Below are 19,226 nucleotides of genomic sequence, written 5' to 3' on the forward strand. Positions count from 1 at the left end.
AATTCCACCCAAAGTTTAGAACTACTGAAGCAAAATACTGCTCTTTTCTATAGAAGGTTGTAGCAATTAAGTTATTTGGACAGCTACCAAATGCAGATGGAACAGCAACATCTAGGACTAGCAATAGTTTTTTACATGTGGTCAAATGACAAAACCTTCTCTGGTCTTGCTGAAGTCCACAACAGCATTCTTGTGTTTTCTAGCACAACCCGAGTTTGCATTATGGTTTTTGCACTGGTTTGTTCTATCAACAGTCTATTTACTTACAAATATCTACAATATTTTCTCTCTTCACTACTAATCATTTCTTTAATGGTAGTTAACTCAGTAAAATAGTTTGTACAGTTTCTTACAGTAGCATCTATGGAAGACACTATACAAAATGAAAGTCTTAGAAAAAATATTTGGAAAATTCAAATACTGAATCATTATCTCTTAGCGCACAGCAAGTATACAATCAGTTTTCAAAATGAATACTACAATATTTACTCAATAGTCTGTAAGCATCTCTGTGTTAGTGTTTAATTAGTCTCCTCTTGGTTATTGATTAATCACTCAGCAAACCACAACAGACCCTTAAAATCCCTGGGATCAACATGATTATACTGACATGTTTTGCTGACTACTTTAAAAGATGTCACGTATAGTAGATTGTAAGTATCCAGTTTACATAAAGTCCAGTTTAGATATTTGTAGATGCCACAAATCCACCCTGAAACTTGTTTTAAATTTCTGCATACTTTAAATATTGTTACCAGTTTAATAGTACTATTAATAAATCTTCACCTTTACGTGCAGAATTTGTGCTAGACATGAATGGACATTCATGTTCCTTTATGAACAGTTTTGCATGCTGTTTTAAAACCATATATGATTTTTAAAGAATAGCATACCAGAGAGAGGGAAACACGTCCATATTGTAAAATGTGTTTCTTGTGGCTCCTGAGTAGTAAAATCCAGCATGTTCCAAAACTAGTGCTTTTTGGATTGAGATAATGTTACACATTACAAACATACTCTTTTCCCAAGCCTTCCTCTCTTTTTCTCAAGTAAGCAAAAGGACTGTAACTTCAAAGGAAGTGCAAATTAACTGAGAATCAGCTAGGTAAACACACATCAGTAAAAGCACATTGAGAATAATGGAAAGCTATATTGATTTTGTTGCTGTTCTTTTAACTACCCAAGGGGAGTAAAGAGCTAACAAGGGTCAGGTCAAAAAGCTCATTCAAAAATCAATGAAAAGATCTCCCTTGATTTCAGCAGCCTTGTAGCTAGTAATGTATGTCATCAGAAAAAAGATAGCAAGTTCCTTCTCAGGAAGGATCTTGAACTTCACACTTACGTATTAAAATGCTTAGAGGCTTATTAAACGGTGAGAAAAGAACATAGAAAATACACATTAGCTTACCCAGTCCAAAAATCAGATGTTTAAGACATCTTGGATCTCTCTCAGTTGCACAAATATAAATCAACATAAAACAAATAACAATTTAAAATAAAAGCATTTTAAAGCGAACTGTGGCAGTTTGGTAGCTGGTGCCCACACAGGTCAACCATCTATGCACTAATGGTGAGGTTGATGACTGGGGAAAGCAAACCTCCCCAGCTGTGCCACATTGGAGTCCATTATCTTTCAAACTGCAGACACCTGTCTTGCTGAATCAGTAAACAACCAGGTGCTCATTCCTGTAGTGTTATCAACAGTGACTTCAGTCTGCAAGGCTCTTGGTTTAGAAAAACAAATGGTGGGGATGGGGAAGGAGATTTACAGACACTAGGTGTGTCTCAATACATGTGAATTTAACAGTGCTCCTCATCAGGCAAATTAAACATTTTACAATACACTTTCCCCTTTAGGTGCTCTCCTCTTCTGTTAGTAGGTGGAAACAATTTAGCAAAGATCTCATTAACTGAGGATCAGGTTCCTCTGTGCTTCCTTCCTGCTCATTCATTTCCTCCTCACACTTATATACGCAACATGCAGCTGTGGTGCACGGTCAAGAATAAGGGGTTTAAAATATAAGTGCTCGGTATAGAAGTACCACTCTGAATCATTTCCAGCCCTAACACTTCTGATTTTAAATCTACAACAATTTAGCTATAGCTGCAGGAGCACTAATCATGATGAATTTACATGTTCTTCATCATGTGAGCTGCTTCACTTTAAAGGCTGATGGTATGTCTGCTACTCCCCTTCCTCCTGCACTCATACATCCCCACACGCTCTTCCATTTACAGGTTATTTTCCCGAAGTACCTTGGACTACACGTTTAGCTGCACTATCTTAAAATATGTCTACATTACTGAGGTGCAGGGTAGGATTAACATTCGACTTCTGGAGTAATTTGAAGAAGGAGATCAACAGATTAAGTCCCCTTCCCCACAGCAGCTTCCCTTAAAACTGGCACTATACCAGCTTTTGCACGGATGCACCTCAAATTACATGCACATACTAGACATGTATGTCTTGACATATGTGTGCACGTACACCCGTATGTGTGTGTATATATATATACACATACAAAATAATCCACATTGTGCCTGGTACTATTCTGTTCCAGAGGAAGCAAAGGTAAAACTGGAAGGGAGGTGGGGGAGAACACAGCAACAATTAAAACTTGGTTCTCGTGGATAGACACACATCTAACTCACAAACCAGAGGTTTCCACTGGAAACATAAAAACCAGAGTGCTCTGTAGTCTGTCAGTTCTCACATGAGGTGGGAGTCTCAGGGGCCTCTGTAGCAGCCATTGAACTTGACCTCCACCCAGGCACGGTCATCTTAAATTTGACTCTTGGCACAAACCCAACAAAGGAAGGCATTCAGAGGCAATTTGCTTTTGTCAGAGTTCTGCTTTGTTGTCATTTGGTGAAAATGTCACCTAAATGAAGAGGAAGATATAGAAAGCACCGAAACTTCCTTTTTTTGTAAAGCAAACATAGTAGATGTGCAAATGTCAGCAGTGGGAGGAGAAAGAGGAAATAAGAAGCTGGAGGAACCGTAGGAAGTGGAGGAAGATGATGGGGACGGGAAAAAAAGAGCATAGCAGGAAGAGGCCCAGAGATGAGAAAGGGATAACACCACCAGTAGCAAAACAAGTACAAAATACCCCATAGGCCTATATTCTTCTTCCCTGTGAATATCCTATAACCCAGTGGTCCTTTCAGCATTGTACTCATTCCCCCATTGAAGATGGAACTGATAAACTCTCCCCTCTCAAGATGTCTAGCCTGGTTTCTGTAATTCCCTCTTCTTGCCCCAATGGAAGAGCTAGGTCTCTTGGAAGCAGCATACCACTCCAGAGTGGTCTACCTTCCAGCCCTTTTATTGAGGTCTGACAATCTCTGTGGATATTTTAATTTATCCTCCCCTACCTGCTCTCCCTCTCTCTCTTTCATGTCTACTCTACGGAGGTAGTTGAGATGTTGTAAGCAGACAGCGAGCTGGGGTGAAGAGCTAAGGACAGATATGTTTCACTCTTCATTTCTGTCAGGGAAGAGAGAGGATGAGAAAATTCCTTCTGAAATGAATGGAGCAATTCACACCTCTCAGAGCTGTTTCAAGCTACATTTATGTCTCAAGCCATATTCATCTCCATCTTGTATTCTCACTCAGTTCAAGACATCCGACTGTGATGAATAGGTCATTTCACACCTTTCTAAAAAGTCTTCTGTTTAAAGGTCAGTTTCTTCTAAGTGCTATATAATCCCCATGCTTATCTAACTGCCTTGAAATCTGGCACGGTTACTGCAGGTGGTGAGTAGAATTATTGATCTAAATTAGAAGTCATTTGAGTCAAAAATTCTGAAGATACAGCCTTTTTTTAAAAAAAAATAAAAAAGAGCATTCCTTAACATTGGTAATTGTACCGTTCCCTTTGTGCACACATCTAGAATAAAACTGTGGACAAAGAGTCTCAACTGCTTAACATTTACCCTAGTAAATGAAAGGCATCAACTGTCTCCTTGGTATTTAGAGTTCAGTTTTTTTTAAAAATTTCAGCTCCACACATGCAGCAAATTAAACACTCAAGACTTCAGGGAGTTCCTGACTCTTTGAGTAGGTCTCAACATCTCCTTCTATTCCTAAATAACACCTGGGAAATCCTTTTCCTTAAGAGGAGGATATTAAGATCCTTCTTCCTGCATTTACTAAGTGCTCAGAAGTTATACATGAATTGCAGTTAGTCCATTTTGAAAATTAAGAAAAACAGGAAAAGAAAAGGTAAGTAATACCTGCGGAAATAGTTCAAAAGAGACAGGAGGAAGGGGACAGGTTAGATAGGTCAATGGAAGCCTACTCTAGGCTCTGGTGAGATCTTAGCTCAATAACATTATAACAGTGTCAACAGCTTGGAGAAAAAGTATGCATATATGTACCGTGCAACAGCAGTGATACGTGCAAGCAACTGCAGAGTACCAAGTATCTGCTGTACAAATGGTGCTTAAATACCAGTGACTTAGTGGAACAGTAAGGATGTATAAACTGAAAATGGCAGCAAAAGAGGTTGGGAGAAAGGGAAGGAAACACAACTCTATGTTTTCTCTCATGCTTCTAGTCCCCATAATTACTGTTGAGACACTGAGATGTAGACCATATCTGTGAAGCTTTTCACTGGCCTTATCAGCAGCAACACTCTCAAAGGATTCCACCACAGGACCATAATTCCCATCTATGTTTCCAAGCACGTACAAAAGAGAAGGAACATTTAAGAATCACCAGATTCCTATACGTAGATGCAATTTTTTACCTGCTTTTTACTGCTTAGCCTGGCACACCAAACAAGTTTTCTGACTTTTTCCATTGCAACATCACTAGAAAAAAGCTGCTTTGCTTCAAGTCGTATGCAACCTGCCTGGCATAGCATCAAAATGAGACATGGATGAATGGCCTGACTAAATCCTTAAAGGGCTTTCATGTTCCTTTTTGCCTTCCACCACACAAAGGAGGGGCTCATCTCAACAAAAGTGACCGCAGTGGAATCCATGTCAAGAAAATCACAACCCTTCTAAGCTGCTCCTGCTCATATCTCCACAAATTCATTGTGAGGTGGATAAGAGTGCACATATAGTGAGTGAATGGGAGGGTCTGCAGGTGTTTCTTTCCAACTAATGCACCTTAGGTTTATATTTTCCATGTGCTGGAAGCTGCAATACTATCAAGCAATCAGTGATTTAATTAACGTATTTTTCAGTGAAACTCTGCCATTACTATTTTGTCATTTCCCTTCATTTCTCAAGGGTTGACATTTTTCAGCACTGAGAAACTATTCATTTAATTCTCTAAGTAACTTCAAAAATGAACCACATATAATTTTACAAACAACTGTGCATTAGTGAATAGAAGCAAGGTTACCATGGAATGTGTATGGAAACATATTCGACCTCCATTAGAGTGCCAAAGGTGTTTGTTATAATCAGTGTTTTAAACCTGAATGCCAGATGAATTCACAATAATATGACATAACAGAATACTATTGGAAACGTTTACTCCAAAAGTGTGTATACAGTCACATACTTGCATATAAATTACATAGAAATTCAGCCTAAATGATGCTAATAAAACAGAACATAAACTCTGACAAAAAAGACATAAAGCAGTGATTGAAAGAGCAATGAGGTAATCTGATGAACTAATAGCTAAAGACATAAAAACAAATTAGAATTCTGGCAATTCATTCAAAGAACAACTGTTCCTTGAACTTTATCTTCTTATTCAGATACTGCCCATAAAAAAAAACCTCTGCATTCAAAATTAACCACAAGCAACAAGCTATTAAGTAATTGATCTGTGATGGCAAAACAGCACTCTCATAAGGCACCAGAGTACATTAGATAAATGCCATATTAAATGAAATGAACTCCAAGTAATAAGTCAACATGAATCAACTTTGAACCTAAGATTAAGTGTCAAGAATGTATGAGCTCAAAAGTAAGTCAAAACTATTCCCTTTCAAGGGCTTAAAACTTATAGGAAGAGTGGGATCATCTGTGCTATCACAATACACTTGTTATAGGAAGGCAAGTAAAAGATAAGTTCCAAAAGTTCATCATGAACAGTTGTACCATAATTATTTGAAAATGCAAAGTCACCTGGTACTTCAGTATTTCAGTGGGGGCAGGACACCTGAAAATGGGCAGGTAAGACAGAGACAAAAGTGCAAGTGCAACAGCAAGAGGCAAAATCACTCTCTCTACGGTCTTTAATGCAAGGTGATTCTGGTTCTCATTATCCAAAAAAAACACGTGGGGTTGAGAGGAGTGGGAAGAGTGTGCTGCTGAAACTCGTTTTCTCAGATGGAATGGAAAGGGGAAGCATCTGACTTAATGCTCCTAAAAAAAAAAAAAAAACACAAACACCCCAAAAATTGCCTGAATGATAGCTGTTACACATTTGTTGACACAGACTCATACAGGCCAAGCGTCAAAACGACAGTGTGACTTTTCTTGAATCATTGACAACAGTAGATACACTGCCTCTTCTGCTCATCCCCTGAAGTATTAAGTGTTGTGAAGCCACCTTTGAGTAGCTTCACACAGATTAGTTTTTTTCTTATGTTATATACATTTATTATCCTCTCCGTGACTCAGAAGAGCACTCCACAGAAATAAGGCCTTCTCAAGCAGAATGAAGATAACTAAGCTATTTTATTCTCTTCTATAAAGGGTTCCTGAGATTCCTCTTAAATAATTTTTAATTAAAGTATTTAATAGGATGATTCCCATGTAGAATACTAAGCACATATCCTTTTGATTTCAAAAGGATTGACCCAGGGAGAATTTGGGGCACAGAACCAGCAGTGAGAGGGTAGCATCAAGTGGAACTCCCTTGGATACAGCAACTCTCAGTGAAATCTTTAAAATCCCAGTCACAGCAAAAGCAAATGGTGCTCCAAGCATTTTATTTCCAGGAGTTACATTCATCCAGCAAAGCAGAAAGCACTGGTTGTTTCACTAAAATTCAAGTTAATGGTTAAAAACAAGTTAAAATGGTTTCTGAAAACTTAAATCCATGGTCTGGCTTCTTGTAGCCCACACCATAGTCTGTGTGCAAAAGGCATTATATTTAACATCAGTAAGTGTTTTCAATATTTTTTTTAAAAAAATAAAGTATCTCAAAAGAGTGAAGTAAAATTTTCACAAGAGCTTCTTATACATGACTATTTGCATTAACAGATTAAACATCATTTCTTCCTTTTTAATTAACTTACCGGGTTGACAGTATGTCAATAAGTTCTTTTCTGTTCTGGACTCTGAGTGTATTAGTTTTGTATCTGGAATCCTTACTAACTTCAGGCAAATTCAGGATCTAAGTAAAAATAAATATAAGTAAAAAATGTGCTTGATAGGACATATTTATATAGCTAAGGAAATTCATTATCAATTTAAGATAGCTTTCCAAAAATCCCTACTTCTCATTAATCTTTTAATATAGATTAGGAAATTAAGCAAAGCTAATGCCTCCTGGTTAATGTTATATAACAAGTACAGAAAAAGACAGAAATGAGACTGAAGATCCAAATCTTAGTTGACAGTTTTCACCATTAGCTAGGAAAAATTCTTATTGTAGAACACTAAAAAGTTTGTAAGTTATCACCATGAGGTTGGAGAGATCTGTGGGATTATCCTGCACTAAATTAGATGTCATAGAATAAGAAATATGACTATACTTCATATGCTATACTGAGAAAAGCTATGTCTAAGAATATTTCTTTCCACTTCAGTAATTTCTGTCAAAAAGGCAAAAAAAAATGAAAAGGTGTTCTTCTATTGAAATGTCATAGCTTTTCTTTATGATTTCTTCCAAAAGAATTGATAATGAAAATTGGTGGTATAACCTCCAAGCAAGGAGAAATAAATCTTCTATATGTAACTCCCACCTGGCACATTAGAAATTTAACCACCATGCAAAGACAATGTGAATTATACTATAAAGGGAATTAAATGTGGAGAATGAGTCTTAGAATTTTGTAGAGGCATTTATGAGACAAAGTAGCTGTGTGGACAATCAACACTTACTATATAATTTATCTATTCATGCCACAATGTATTTATATAGAACATAAATAAACAGGATGAGTTGTGCTTTCCAATTTAATAAAAAATATCCCAATAACATCAGCTACAGAGGAAGGCAGAATAGAAGCTTACAAAGAAAGAGACTGTCACATATTCTTCATGTATTTTTACTCACTAACACACACTCAGGATCAGTTTTACTTATGATGAGTCTTACAATCATTCTAAACGTGCTACATTTTTTTACAGGGCCATTTACAAGATGGCTTACACAAAAAAAGTACTGGCCTGTGGCTGAGTGCTGATGAACAGGGCCAGTACATATGATACTTCCTTAATATCCAGCTAAACTCCAGCCATTAGTGCATTTCTGAGCTGGAGGTGTTTTCTATGTATTTAGTGATCCTCAATGAATTTTTATTATATTTAACATTTTTATTTTTATTATATTTAACATTTGTATTTTTATATATATATTATTATATTTAATCATTTATATTAAACATATTCATATGTTTAATATGTTTTATTAACATATTCAGTCACTCCTTGAATCCATATGCCTATGTACTACCACATGTAAGTGATACATAGATTGGTGTCAGTCTCTCTGATACTTACCTCAAACCTAAAATTCTACTAATTCCTCTGAGATTGGTTCAGATCAAGGCCACTACCATTTAATGACTCCTCATTTTGCTGGAGTGAATAAGGATATGGCTTCCCTTCCAAGTGGATAGCGTTTAATGACTTAAAACAATCAGCAAAATAGATATCCTTTCAACAGATTTTTAGAGATATTCAAAACAGATAGTCACCTTTGATGTAGTTGTCATCTAGAGTGACAAAACTAAGCATAGAAACCAAGGTATCAGTAAGTTATGTTAGAACAATGACCATATTACATAAATTTTCTGCAGATTTTTATCTGCAAGGTAACATAAACCATCAATCTAGCATCTTCCACCAACACTTAATTCACAGCATATTTTCTTTTCCTTCTATGTTTACACAATCTAGTTTATGAAAATCATATCATAATCTAGCTTTAGAAAATGTTCTTCTTTTCCTGTCTGAAAGTTTAACAATAATATTGGTATCCCCTTAAAATTATCCCCTCTTTTTAGTGCTGCTATTTTGGAGTTACAAATTATTGCTTTAGAGAAAAAAAAAAAAAAGATGCAAAGTTGTTCAAAGTAAATGATAGTGAATACTTATTTATGAGAACTTAAAAACCCAAGAAAATAATCAGAAAACTATGGTTCCATTTGATGAGTTATATGAAAAATTATCATATGGAGTTGCTCACTCTACTGTTTTAATTAACGTTACTGACTTCAGCTTTAACTTAATGTCCATCTGTTGCAAAGCTGCGTGTCTATATATGTTCTCCTAATTTTTTTGTGACTAACAAATGCACATTTGAGAAGTTATTCATTAATGTGCCATTAATCTTTCTGCATCACGCTGCCAACGTTATTTTCTTTATTTCACTGTGATCACTTGGACTGAAACTGCTGTTCTCCATTTCTAGGCCTCCTTCAAGATCCGAGATGCACATTCAGAGTTTACGCTCGCTGCGTTTTGTCTTCCAACATTAGCAAACCTGATTGTACTCTCCTTTGCTGTACACAAAAGCTCAGGCTTCTGAAGACTCTTGCTCAGTATTCCTATTTAGATCAAAGCAGGCGCCCATCAGGATGTGCTTTTGTAACACTTGACCACTATGAACTGCACTTCAGCCAGCAGTGTTACAAAGTTTTTCTGCAATTATCCAAGTCCTCAAACAAGCTACAGTTAGTTGTCATTTATTTTGAAAATATCACTATGAATTATTCCAGTTTTTTCCTTTCTGCTTGCCTGAACAGATACGGTTGAAGCAGAATGTTTGCAATTGTTTGCTGCTTGAGCCAGCTGTTCCATCTTGTCCTGGTTTGGGCTAGGACAGAACCAATTTCCCTTGCAGTGATTTTTCCTTTCAGTTAAGTTTCTTCTAAGTAACGGCACTTTCTGAAGTTAACTACACGTTTTTTCAGACAGTGTCTGCTTCTAGAGTTGATAACACTTGAAGTTTATAATTATTACTAAGGTAACGGTAGGAATGGTATGCAGAAAGACTCTTTCTTATACTTATTCCTATAGAAACTGAGGTCACTGCTAAACTTCTTATGGTCCACAAGTGAAAGGCCATAAAAGGGTCGCACTTGCGGGGAGAAGTGGACAGGGCAGGTGACCCAAAATTGACCAACGAGGTATTCCATCCCATACACGTCATTCTTAGTTTAAAGCTGAGGGACCACAAGGGTCGTGTTCTCTTCTTCTGTGGCCGGTGTCCAAAGAAAACTCTGCCCATTCTCCTGCCTTCGATCCCAATTGGTGTGTTCCTGAATCCAGTTCCCGTCTGCTGCTGAGTCCAGTCTGTGACTTCCTGGGACCTGCCCTTTAGTGTCAGTGGTGATGTGATTGTCATCGGGGGAGCTCAATCTTGGTTTTGTATATATTTGTATATATTTAATTATTTCCATTATTATTATACTGGTTTTCATTGTTATTGTTTATTATAACTGTTTTAACTTTCCAGCTGTAGGTCTCTCTCCCTTTTCTCTTTTCCTTCCGCCTTCTGAGGCAGGGAAAGGGTTAATAGAGAGCATCTGTCTTCTGTTTAATAGCCAGCCCAGCTTTAAACCTTGACACATCTCTAGAGTATGTGTCTTCAGGGCAACAGCTTCCATTACAGCCTGTATTTTTAGCACCAACTCATTTCAGAAAGGTTCTCTAATAGCAATTCCAATGTTTGAATTAGCGGTCTCTGTATTTACTAAAAGTTCACTAGGGTGTTGCAGGCCTTCCTGTAATAAAGTCCTCTTCCTTTATTGGCTCTCATACTTCATAGTGTTTTAAGTTCCAAATCACCTTCGATTTAGCACAGAGCATACCTCTAACGGGTTTCACAGCATTCCACTGACTTCCACATCACTCCATTTCTGGGCAATTTAATGGTCCAAATCCATATCTACTCGATAAGGGTAAAAAAGACCATTCTTTTTAAAAACAAATATATAACTGGTTTATAGAAAAATCTAACCATTACTGAAAACTTAAACTATTTTTTCTGGGTTTTTAATCCCTTTGAAATCCAACCAATCATCATTTCTCCATGCTTTGTACCTCCTACTTTCAATTCTAGAAATACCAGAACACCTTTATAAGGATGAAATAAAAAACCATCAGCCTGTAGACTAGGGCCAATATTCATCTCACTTAATTTTAGTCCTACAGATTCTGAGGTAACACAAATCATATAAATGTTGCCTCATCTTCTGGGGTACCATTCATTCGTTACTGATTACAGAGGGAGTATGTAGCAACAAGTCACACAGTCTCTCAGCTGCACCCTAAAATGAGGTGAATGCGTGGTCTAAATTTTCAGTGCCTTCTAGCTCACACCATGGTGTCAGAACCTACTGAACCAGATCTTCAGCTCTGCCTTACTCAAGGATGGCCAGCGTTTGGTATGTAATTCTTCACTTCAGGTGATAAAGCAAGAAGACATTCACAGCTATGTCCTGGGACTTTCTGGAAAGATTTCCTTTATGAGACAATGAGTCTCTGATAAAACTGAGTTATGGCAGGTAGACGCTTAGTCAGTCATTAGTCTTCATTCTTGTTAAGATAATGACCATGCTATCATTGTTGGACACTTGTACGAAGAAAATCCACTGAGAAAACTCTGAAGAGGTTAATTTGCTCCCTATTGAGAGAGCCAATTCAAGCAAATGAAACCAGACCCCTCCAGATAGCAAGGTGGGGATATGTAGCCCAAACTGCACTAAGAGAGAGTCACAACTCCACTGTCTTCTTACTGCTTATTCCAGTTATTAGTTGTGAACGTCCACAGAAATGTGAAATGTCTGACACAAACAAACGGAGGAAAATAGCGCTCAATTCCTGAGGCTGCCAGCTCGTTTAGAGTGTGGTTAATTTAGGCTAAATATCCAAGTTCCCAGAGAAAAACCATAATGGCAGGAAAAAGGTAGAAGAGAAGGAGTTCTCTTCTCCCAGCTTATGTGTTACTGTGATCTTTTGTTTGGAATGTTGCTACACTTCATTTAAGAACAATTGTTTCCCTACAACGACTCCTTCTCTTTTAAAATATATTCACTGCCCAGGGAAAACCAATTACAGGTATTAAAACAACAGGAAAAGTGTATGTCAAAAATCCAAAACTATTTTACAACTTTCCAAGCTCTGTAAAAACAGAATTGCCAGGGTCATGCTCCTTCAGTTCAAAATAACGAAGATGCCAGATTTTGAATGCAGCAGTCCTGTTTGAAGATTTGTTCTTGAACATTGTATCTCTGCACCACCCAAAGTCAGCTCACAGTCCTGTAATATTTCTTTTCTAAGATGTCCGCAAGTTCCTCTGTGAGCAGAGACCAGCACATACTAGTGTTCAAAAGGACTATGCACTTGCCTGCTGATTAAGGTGGCACAAGAACCATCCATCCCCTAGCTTTGCTTTGTGAATAGCTGTGCCTACCATGTGTTTGATGGAGAAACAGTATCACATTTCTTCCTGAAAAAGGCACTAGTGTGACTTCCATGACATTCACCATTCCAGAACTGGAAGGTTGCTAGCTTGTTCATTTTTTAGCTAATTAGCTGTGCAGGTGCACAGACTTCAAAAGGGGTTCAGCACCCACAAGTCTGGGAACTGGGGTGTTCTGAATACAGAGGCAAAAGACACAGAATCAGTCAGGTTGGAAGAGACCTCTGGGATCATCGAGTCCAACCGTTGCCCTGACACTACCATGTCAACTAGACCAGGGCACTAAGTGCCATGGCCAGTCTTTTCTTAAACACCCCGAGAGATGGTGACTCCACCACCTCCCTGGGCAGCCCCTGCCAATGGCTAATGACCCTTGCTGAGAAGAAATTCTTCCTAATGTCCAACCTGAACCTCCCCTGGCAAAGCCTGAGGCTGTGTCCTCTTGTCCTATCGCTAGTTGCCTGGGAGAAGAGGCCGACTCCCACTTCACTACAACCTCCCTTCAGGTAGTTGTAGACTGCAATAAGGTCACCTCTGAGCCTCCTCTTCTCCAGGCTAAACAACCCAAGCTCCCTCAGCTGTTCCTCATAGGTCAGACCCTCCAGACCCTTCACCAGCTTGGTCGCCCTCCTCTGGACTCGCTCCAACACCTCAGCATCTTTCTTGAAGTGCGGGGCCCAGAACTGGACACAGTATTCAAGGTGCGGCCTCACCAGTGCCGAGTAGAGAGGGACGATCACTTCCCTAGACTGGCTGGCTACACTATTGCTAAGAGAGGCCAGGATGCCATTAGCCTTCTTGGCCACCTGGGCACACTGCTGGCTCATGTTTAGACACAACCTGTATCAGTCCCCTAAACTACCAGCCAGAACCCTAGGGTTAGAATTTATATTCGCTACTTATTTTCACAAAAAAAAAGGGGAATTAAGAAGCAATCAGTAAGTATTTTCCTAGTCAGAATAGAAACTATTACACATTTTTGTACTGTTGCCTAACACACCATTACCTTGCACACAGTGACAAACTGCTGATCATTTCCAGCTCCCACCACAATGTAGCCGTCCTTGGTCTTAAAAGACTGGAAGAACAAAGAGAGGTCATAAGCTGTAATTAAACTATAAAATATTAGCACATCTTTTAAGTGAAAACTTCATAAATAACATTCAAATGACTTCCTTAAACATTTCCATTCAGACCCAATCTCTAGATCCTTTTGATTTTTCTAGAGTTCTTCCAGAGTTACAGAATCAGAATCACAGAATCAATCAGGTTGGAAGAGACCTCTGGGATGATCGAGTCCAACCATTGCCGTGACACCACCATGTCCACCATGAGTTTTTCTAGAGTTGAGAAGTTATCTTGGTGAATAGCTTATTTGCTAAAAATGTGCCTTGAGGCATCCTGAAACTTTGCAAATGTGTCCCACGCTCACAGGGACTGAGAAGGATTTACCAGGATAACACTTACTTTCCAGGAGTTATTTATTCAGCTTCACTCCTAGCCTGACTGAGAGCAGACAGCTGCACTGAGGTGTCACAGACCTTGACCAAATATGCAAAAAATCCCCAAAAACTGCCAAATAGCAATGACAGGTTAGGGACTCTCATGGGGATGAAAGGGATAGGCTGCACTTTCCCAGCTCTTCAGCCGGAGATTAAGCTATATCTCCTTGGTCAGTGGTCTCAAATCGAGCTCCCGGAGAAAATGAGACTTCTTTTCCAGCTTTGAGGATTTATTTTTTTCTTTTGACCTCATTACAGTGGCCTTACTGGCACATTTCATGGTGAACAGAACATTTAACTGGGTAGGACATAACAGCTTTCATTTCAGTCTAAATCATCTCCACTTAGATTTTCACCGGAAAAAAGAAAATCTGTAATTGGCATCATCCTCAATTTTTACCACTGTGTCAGGGCATCTTCTAAAATTGGGTAATGCAAACAGATTCCCCTTTCCTCCACACCTCTCCCTTACTTATACAAGGGTGTGTAACTGCAGTTTGTCATACGTGTTACAACCACAATTTTCGCAAGCATTTGTGAAAAAATCTTTCACTATTAATTTCACCTCAGTGCAAGAGGCCAGCACAGGCTGGCATACTGATGATGATGAGGCCTTGCAATACTTTCTTGCAGAGAGTAAAACTCATCTTCCATTCTCAGAAATCAATTTTTTTATGAGCTATCATGTCCTGATCTAAAGATGTGAATTCTTACTATGAATTTTGGTAAAATAACACACAAATATAAGCCCTGGTGTGGGAACACTTTCAAAATAGAAAGTCTTCTCATGCCACTGTGGCTTATTCTTCTTCACAAATAGGAATATGCTATTCGAACTTGCAATCTTTCATACAGATACAACTACATCCACACTAAGACTCTTACCATCTAGTATGGTCAAAGCTTTAAAATTGTACGTGAAAAATTATGTCCACTGAAATGCAAGTAACTGTACATCATAGTTAGGATATCCCCGGTTTGCTCTCGCTATGTTTCATTTCCTGATAAATAGTACCGGTCAGTGATAAAGTTTAGCAATTTATTTTTCACACATTTAATTAAGCACTTCTGGCTAAGATCCTTAGCAAGCAAAGATGAAATGCAGCAAACATTTAGTCCCAAGCATGCAAAAAAGTCCCACTGACTTGGCCCCAATACAGTAAAAGTCTAAAAGCATGCATAATATAAAGGTATATATTATACTCACGCTGAGGAAAGCAGTGAGCACAGAAAGAATTGGGAAAAAGGGCACAGAAAAGAAAGTTGTATATGAATGCATAAACCTCTTTTAGATATATCTAAAACAATCATGACAGAGCTTGGTCTAAGAACATGTAAAACACTTCCCCCTCCCCCCAGTAAATGGCTTTTAGTAGGAATAGTTGTGAACTAAAACTGTCATTATAAACTTACTACCTTTAGTTACAGGCAAGATCTGTCTTCTGAACACCCTGCCCAAATCCTGACCTGTCTTTGCTGATGCTCTGAATTCTAAAACCAGCCACACACATTTCACACAAATTATAGGGTAAACACTACACGTATCTGTGTGCACATGTAACACAACATAGTTTTTATTGGTGCGACCACCTACTACTTCCAGTAAACACAAATTAGAAATTCTTTTACACATTCTTTTAAACTTCTAGTCTGGATTCCTGTTACAGATTGCAAAGCCCACAATCTATGTCATATGTACTTATATATGGATACTAGCAAACTACGGATATATAGCAACTTCTTTTGAGACTCGCATCTCTGTAAGAAGATGGCAATCACACAATAGCTGCATACCACTATGAAACACGCATCTGTACTTGTGGGCTGCTCATGCAGCAGCGGAAGTCACTCAGATTTGAGGGCCTGATTATTAGCATTTGTGCTTCAGTTGCTTTGTGGAATGTGTGGGAAAACTGATTATTCTTAATTGCATTGTATGTCTAAAGAGCTAAAACAACAATCATGCCATCCTTACACAACAAAAATGGTATCATAATAAACGCAGCAGTGTCTTTTTCCATGGAGCTTAACTCAAATGTCTTCGGCTGCTATTTTAAGCTTCCCATTACAAAACAGCTGATTATTTGCCAGTCATTGCTGCTGATCAAGCAGAAACTTCTAAATGTTATTAGCACAATATTGATGCCAACATTTAAGGATGATAACAACGGTTTTATTCATCACCCATAAATGTACGCATACTACAGGTTACCACAGGTTACTGTCTGGTCACAGAAAGCTTCACAATCTTATTATACAAAGCAGAGTAAGGGCAAAGTGCAGACAGATTTTAATGAGATTTTGTTTTGATAAACTGCTGTCCATCACATCGAATCATTTCACATTAGTGCAATAAAAGGCATTACACACACAAGGCAAAAGTCTTTTTTCCCTTCCCCTTTTTCTGAAGAATGACGTCTTCTGATAAGATTCTTGAGCATAATTTAACCTGCTACTCCCCTGTGGTATCCTGAGCAATAGGACATCACTCAGTGAAGACAAGAAACAAAAACCAGACAAAAAAATTAGTCCACATCTATTCATGGAAAACGCAGAGACAGATTGCGTAGTATCCAAAGGTAAAGCTTTTCAGTATGGTGTAAAAAGCTTGGGGGTTTCTAAGAAGATAATCTGTAAATTCACATTGAAATATACATAGTACACGACATCAACATATGTGTGTTCAAAGGCAGATCTCAGGAGCCAGTGTGCATGCACCAACACCTCACACTGACTAATGGATGTTACAGGACCTCATTAAGACTCAGTACTTTTCTGAATCTGATGCTACAACACTGTGTGTACCTGGGATACCTTGTGTGCTGAAACATTTTAACTTCCCTAAACACATGGAATATAAACTCTATCCACCTTCTAAGTAGTTTACAATTATTCTCCGAAAATGCTATATAGACTATGCAATAAAGATGCAGGCCAAACTTAACCTTAGTTTATTCAGAGCGGACAAAAACTTGCTAGGATAATGTGAGGCCAAACTAGCCTGTCTTTGCACTGCTCTAAGTCAATAGCCTTTCAAAATTTGCCAGCTTTGACGGTGTTAATGAAAGACCATCAATCTCTTGTATTTATTGCCTGCTTTATGAATTTTGAGCTATGGCAATCATCAATCGTACATAAATATCTTTGCATGGGTCTCAATTTGCATGTTGATTCCACAAACTTAAAAATGTAAGGGACTAATTAAAAGATACACCAATTCCATTAAAATGATCAAAAGTCCAGGCCAGTTATCAGTATTTGAATCCAAAACACAGAAATCAAAACAACTAGAACATCTGCTGCTGCTTATAATGATGCTTTACTCCCCTCCATCACATATTTATACACAGTCATAAAAGTCTCCTCGAACCTCCACTCCACTCCTCCAGGATAAGCAGTCCCAGCTCTCTCAGCCTCTTCTCACATGAGAGATGCTCCAAGCTCTCAATTATTTTCATGGCCCTTTGCTAGACCAGCTCCAGTATGAGTACATCATTGTCCTACAAACCCCAGAAGTGGACCCAGTTGTGGACCCATAACTGGATCCACTGGTTATTCGTCCTCACTGGTGCTGAACAGAGTGGAAGGATCACCTCCCTTGACCTGCTGGCAATGCTCCTCCTAATACAGTCCAGGATGCTCTCTTTGTCACAGGGGCACACTGCTGGCTCATGTTCCAGTTTTTGTCCACCAGGACCTCCAGGTTCTTTTCTGCAAAGCTGCTTTCCAGCCGGTCAGCCCCCAGTCTGTACTGATGCATGATGTTATGCCCTACCATATGCAGGACATCGTATTTCCCTCTGTTGAATTTCATTAGGTTCCATCTGGCCCATTTCTCCAGTCTGTCAAGGTCCCTCTGAGTAGCAGCACAACCACCTGGTGTATCAGCCACTCTTCCCAGCTCTGTATATTCTGCAAACTTGCTGAGGGTGCACTCTGTCCATCATCCAGGTCACTAGTGACCATGTTAAACAGTACTGGCCCAGTGCACTGCTGGGGATGCCACTAGTGATTGGCCTCCAGCTGGACCTCATGCCACTGATCACAACCCTTTGAGCATGACAGGTCAGACAGTTTTCATTCCACCTCAAAATTTGGAGGACAAACAATACTTGGAGAGACCAACAGAAAAAAGCATTGGGTTTTTTACATTGGAGGATTATTCCATACTTAGGAGAGGTTAATAGCTTTAATTATCTGAACAAACTACTGATATTTTTATTTATTTATTTATACAGTTACTGTATTGGCCCATTTACTGATAATAGCAGTCAGTGGTTGAAATATTTGAAAGCTTCCAGGCTTCCCCTTGGAGGAAGATCTGCAGTACATCAGGTATGGTAAAAGGGGTGTATTATTCGTCTTCATGAGTTTTCTTATCTGATGTTCCTGTATGAGTAACAGTTGGGATCTGTAAACATACTTACAATCCCTTTTCACTGGGAATAGCTGATGTTACATACCCTCAGATTTGAAGTATCTCACAAGACAGCACTGCCTTTTCATTCATGAAGTTGAACAGTAGCATCTCTAAAAGCATCCAATGACGGATCATGAGGAGAACAGCTGAGGACTTGTGGATAGTCACTATGTATTGGTGAGTTCTGAAGCAGGGCTTAAAGGGTAGTAACTTTTGAATGCCTTCTAACTGCTGTTGGTTTTACAGAGCAACAGGCTGATTGCTCCAACTGGCATCATGAAGCAGCTTGCTTAAGATTTTGGAAAGATGCCGTCCTCTTATAAAGGCTAGACACAGTATTTCTGTAAGGTACATGTTTGTCAGCACAACAGGCAGCGCTCTCAGATGGCATTAAGGGAGAACACTCCTCTGAGCTCTTTCCCAAGGCTGGCACAGGAGCAAGCAGCTTTGTGTGAAGGCTGAATTAATCTTTGTGACCAGCTGAGGACAATGCAGAACAAAGACACCTACTTGAGAAGTCTATAAACATAAAACCAGAAAAAGCTAAACCAATATTTTCAAAGCTTTGAAACATATCGCCAATATTTTTTAAAAAGAGATTAATTTTCATATAGCACTCCTTCCTCTCCCCTCCATCTTCCTATTTACAGCAGTCTCTTCACTCACTCACAGAATCAGCGAATAATTACTCAGTAAAACACGATGTGACCGTACATAGGTCTCCGTTTATGTGCTT

The 19,226-nt window shown here is 38.7% G+C and overlaps 1 protein-coding gene across 1 annotated transcript in view; it reads right to left on the reverse strand.

Annotated features, from left to right (window-relative positions):
* SUGCT (succinyl-CoA:glutarate-CoA transferase) overlaps positions 1-19,226 on the reverse strand; it is a 347,781-nt gene that overhangs the window by 209,369 nt on the left and 119,186 nt on the right. Inside the window, exons 10-11 of the mRNA XM_068405091.1 lie at positions 13,575-13,646; positions 7,212-7,309 (exon numbers count right to left, since the gene is read on the reverse strand). Coding sequence (XP_068261192.1) covers positions 7,212-7,309; positions 13,575-13,646 — 170 coding nt within the window. The remainder of the gene's footprint in view (positions 1-7,211; positions 7,310-13,574; positions 13,647-19,226) is intronic.

The sequence above is a fragment of the Nyctibius grandis genome, chromosome 7 (genome assembly GCF_013368605.1).
Source record: "Nyctibius grandis isolate bNycGra1 chromosome 7, bNycGra1.pri, whole genome shotgun sequence".
NCBI lineage: Eukaryota > Metazoa > Chordata > Aves > Nyctibiiformes > Nyctibiidae > Nyctibius > Nyctibius grandis.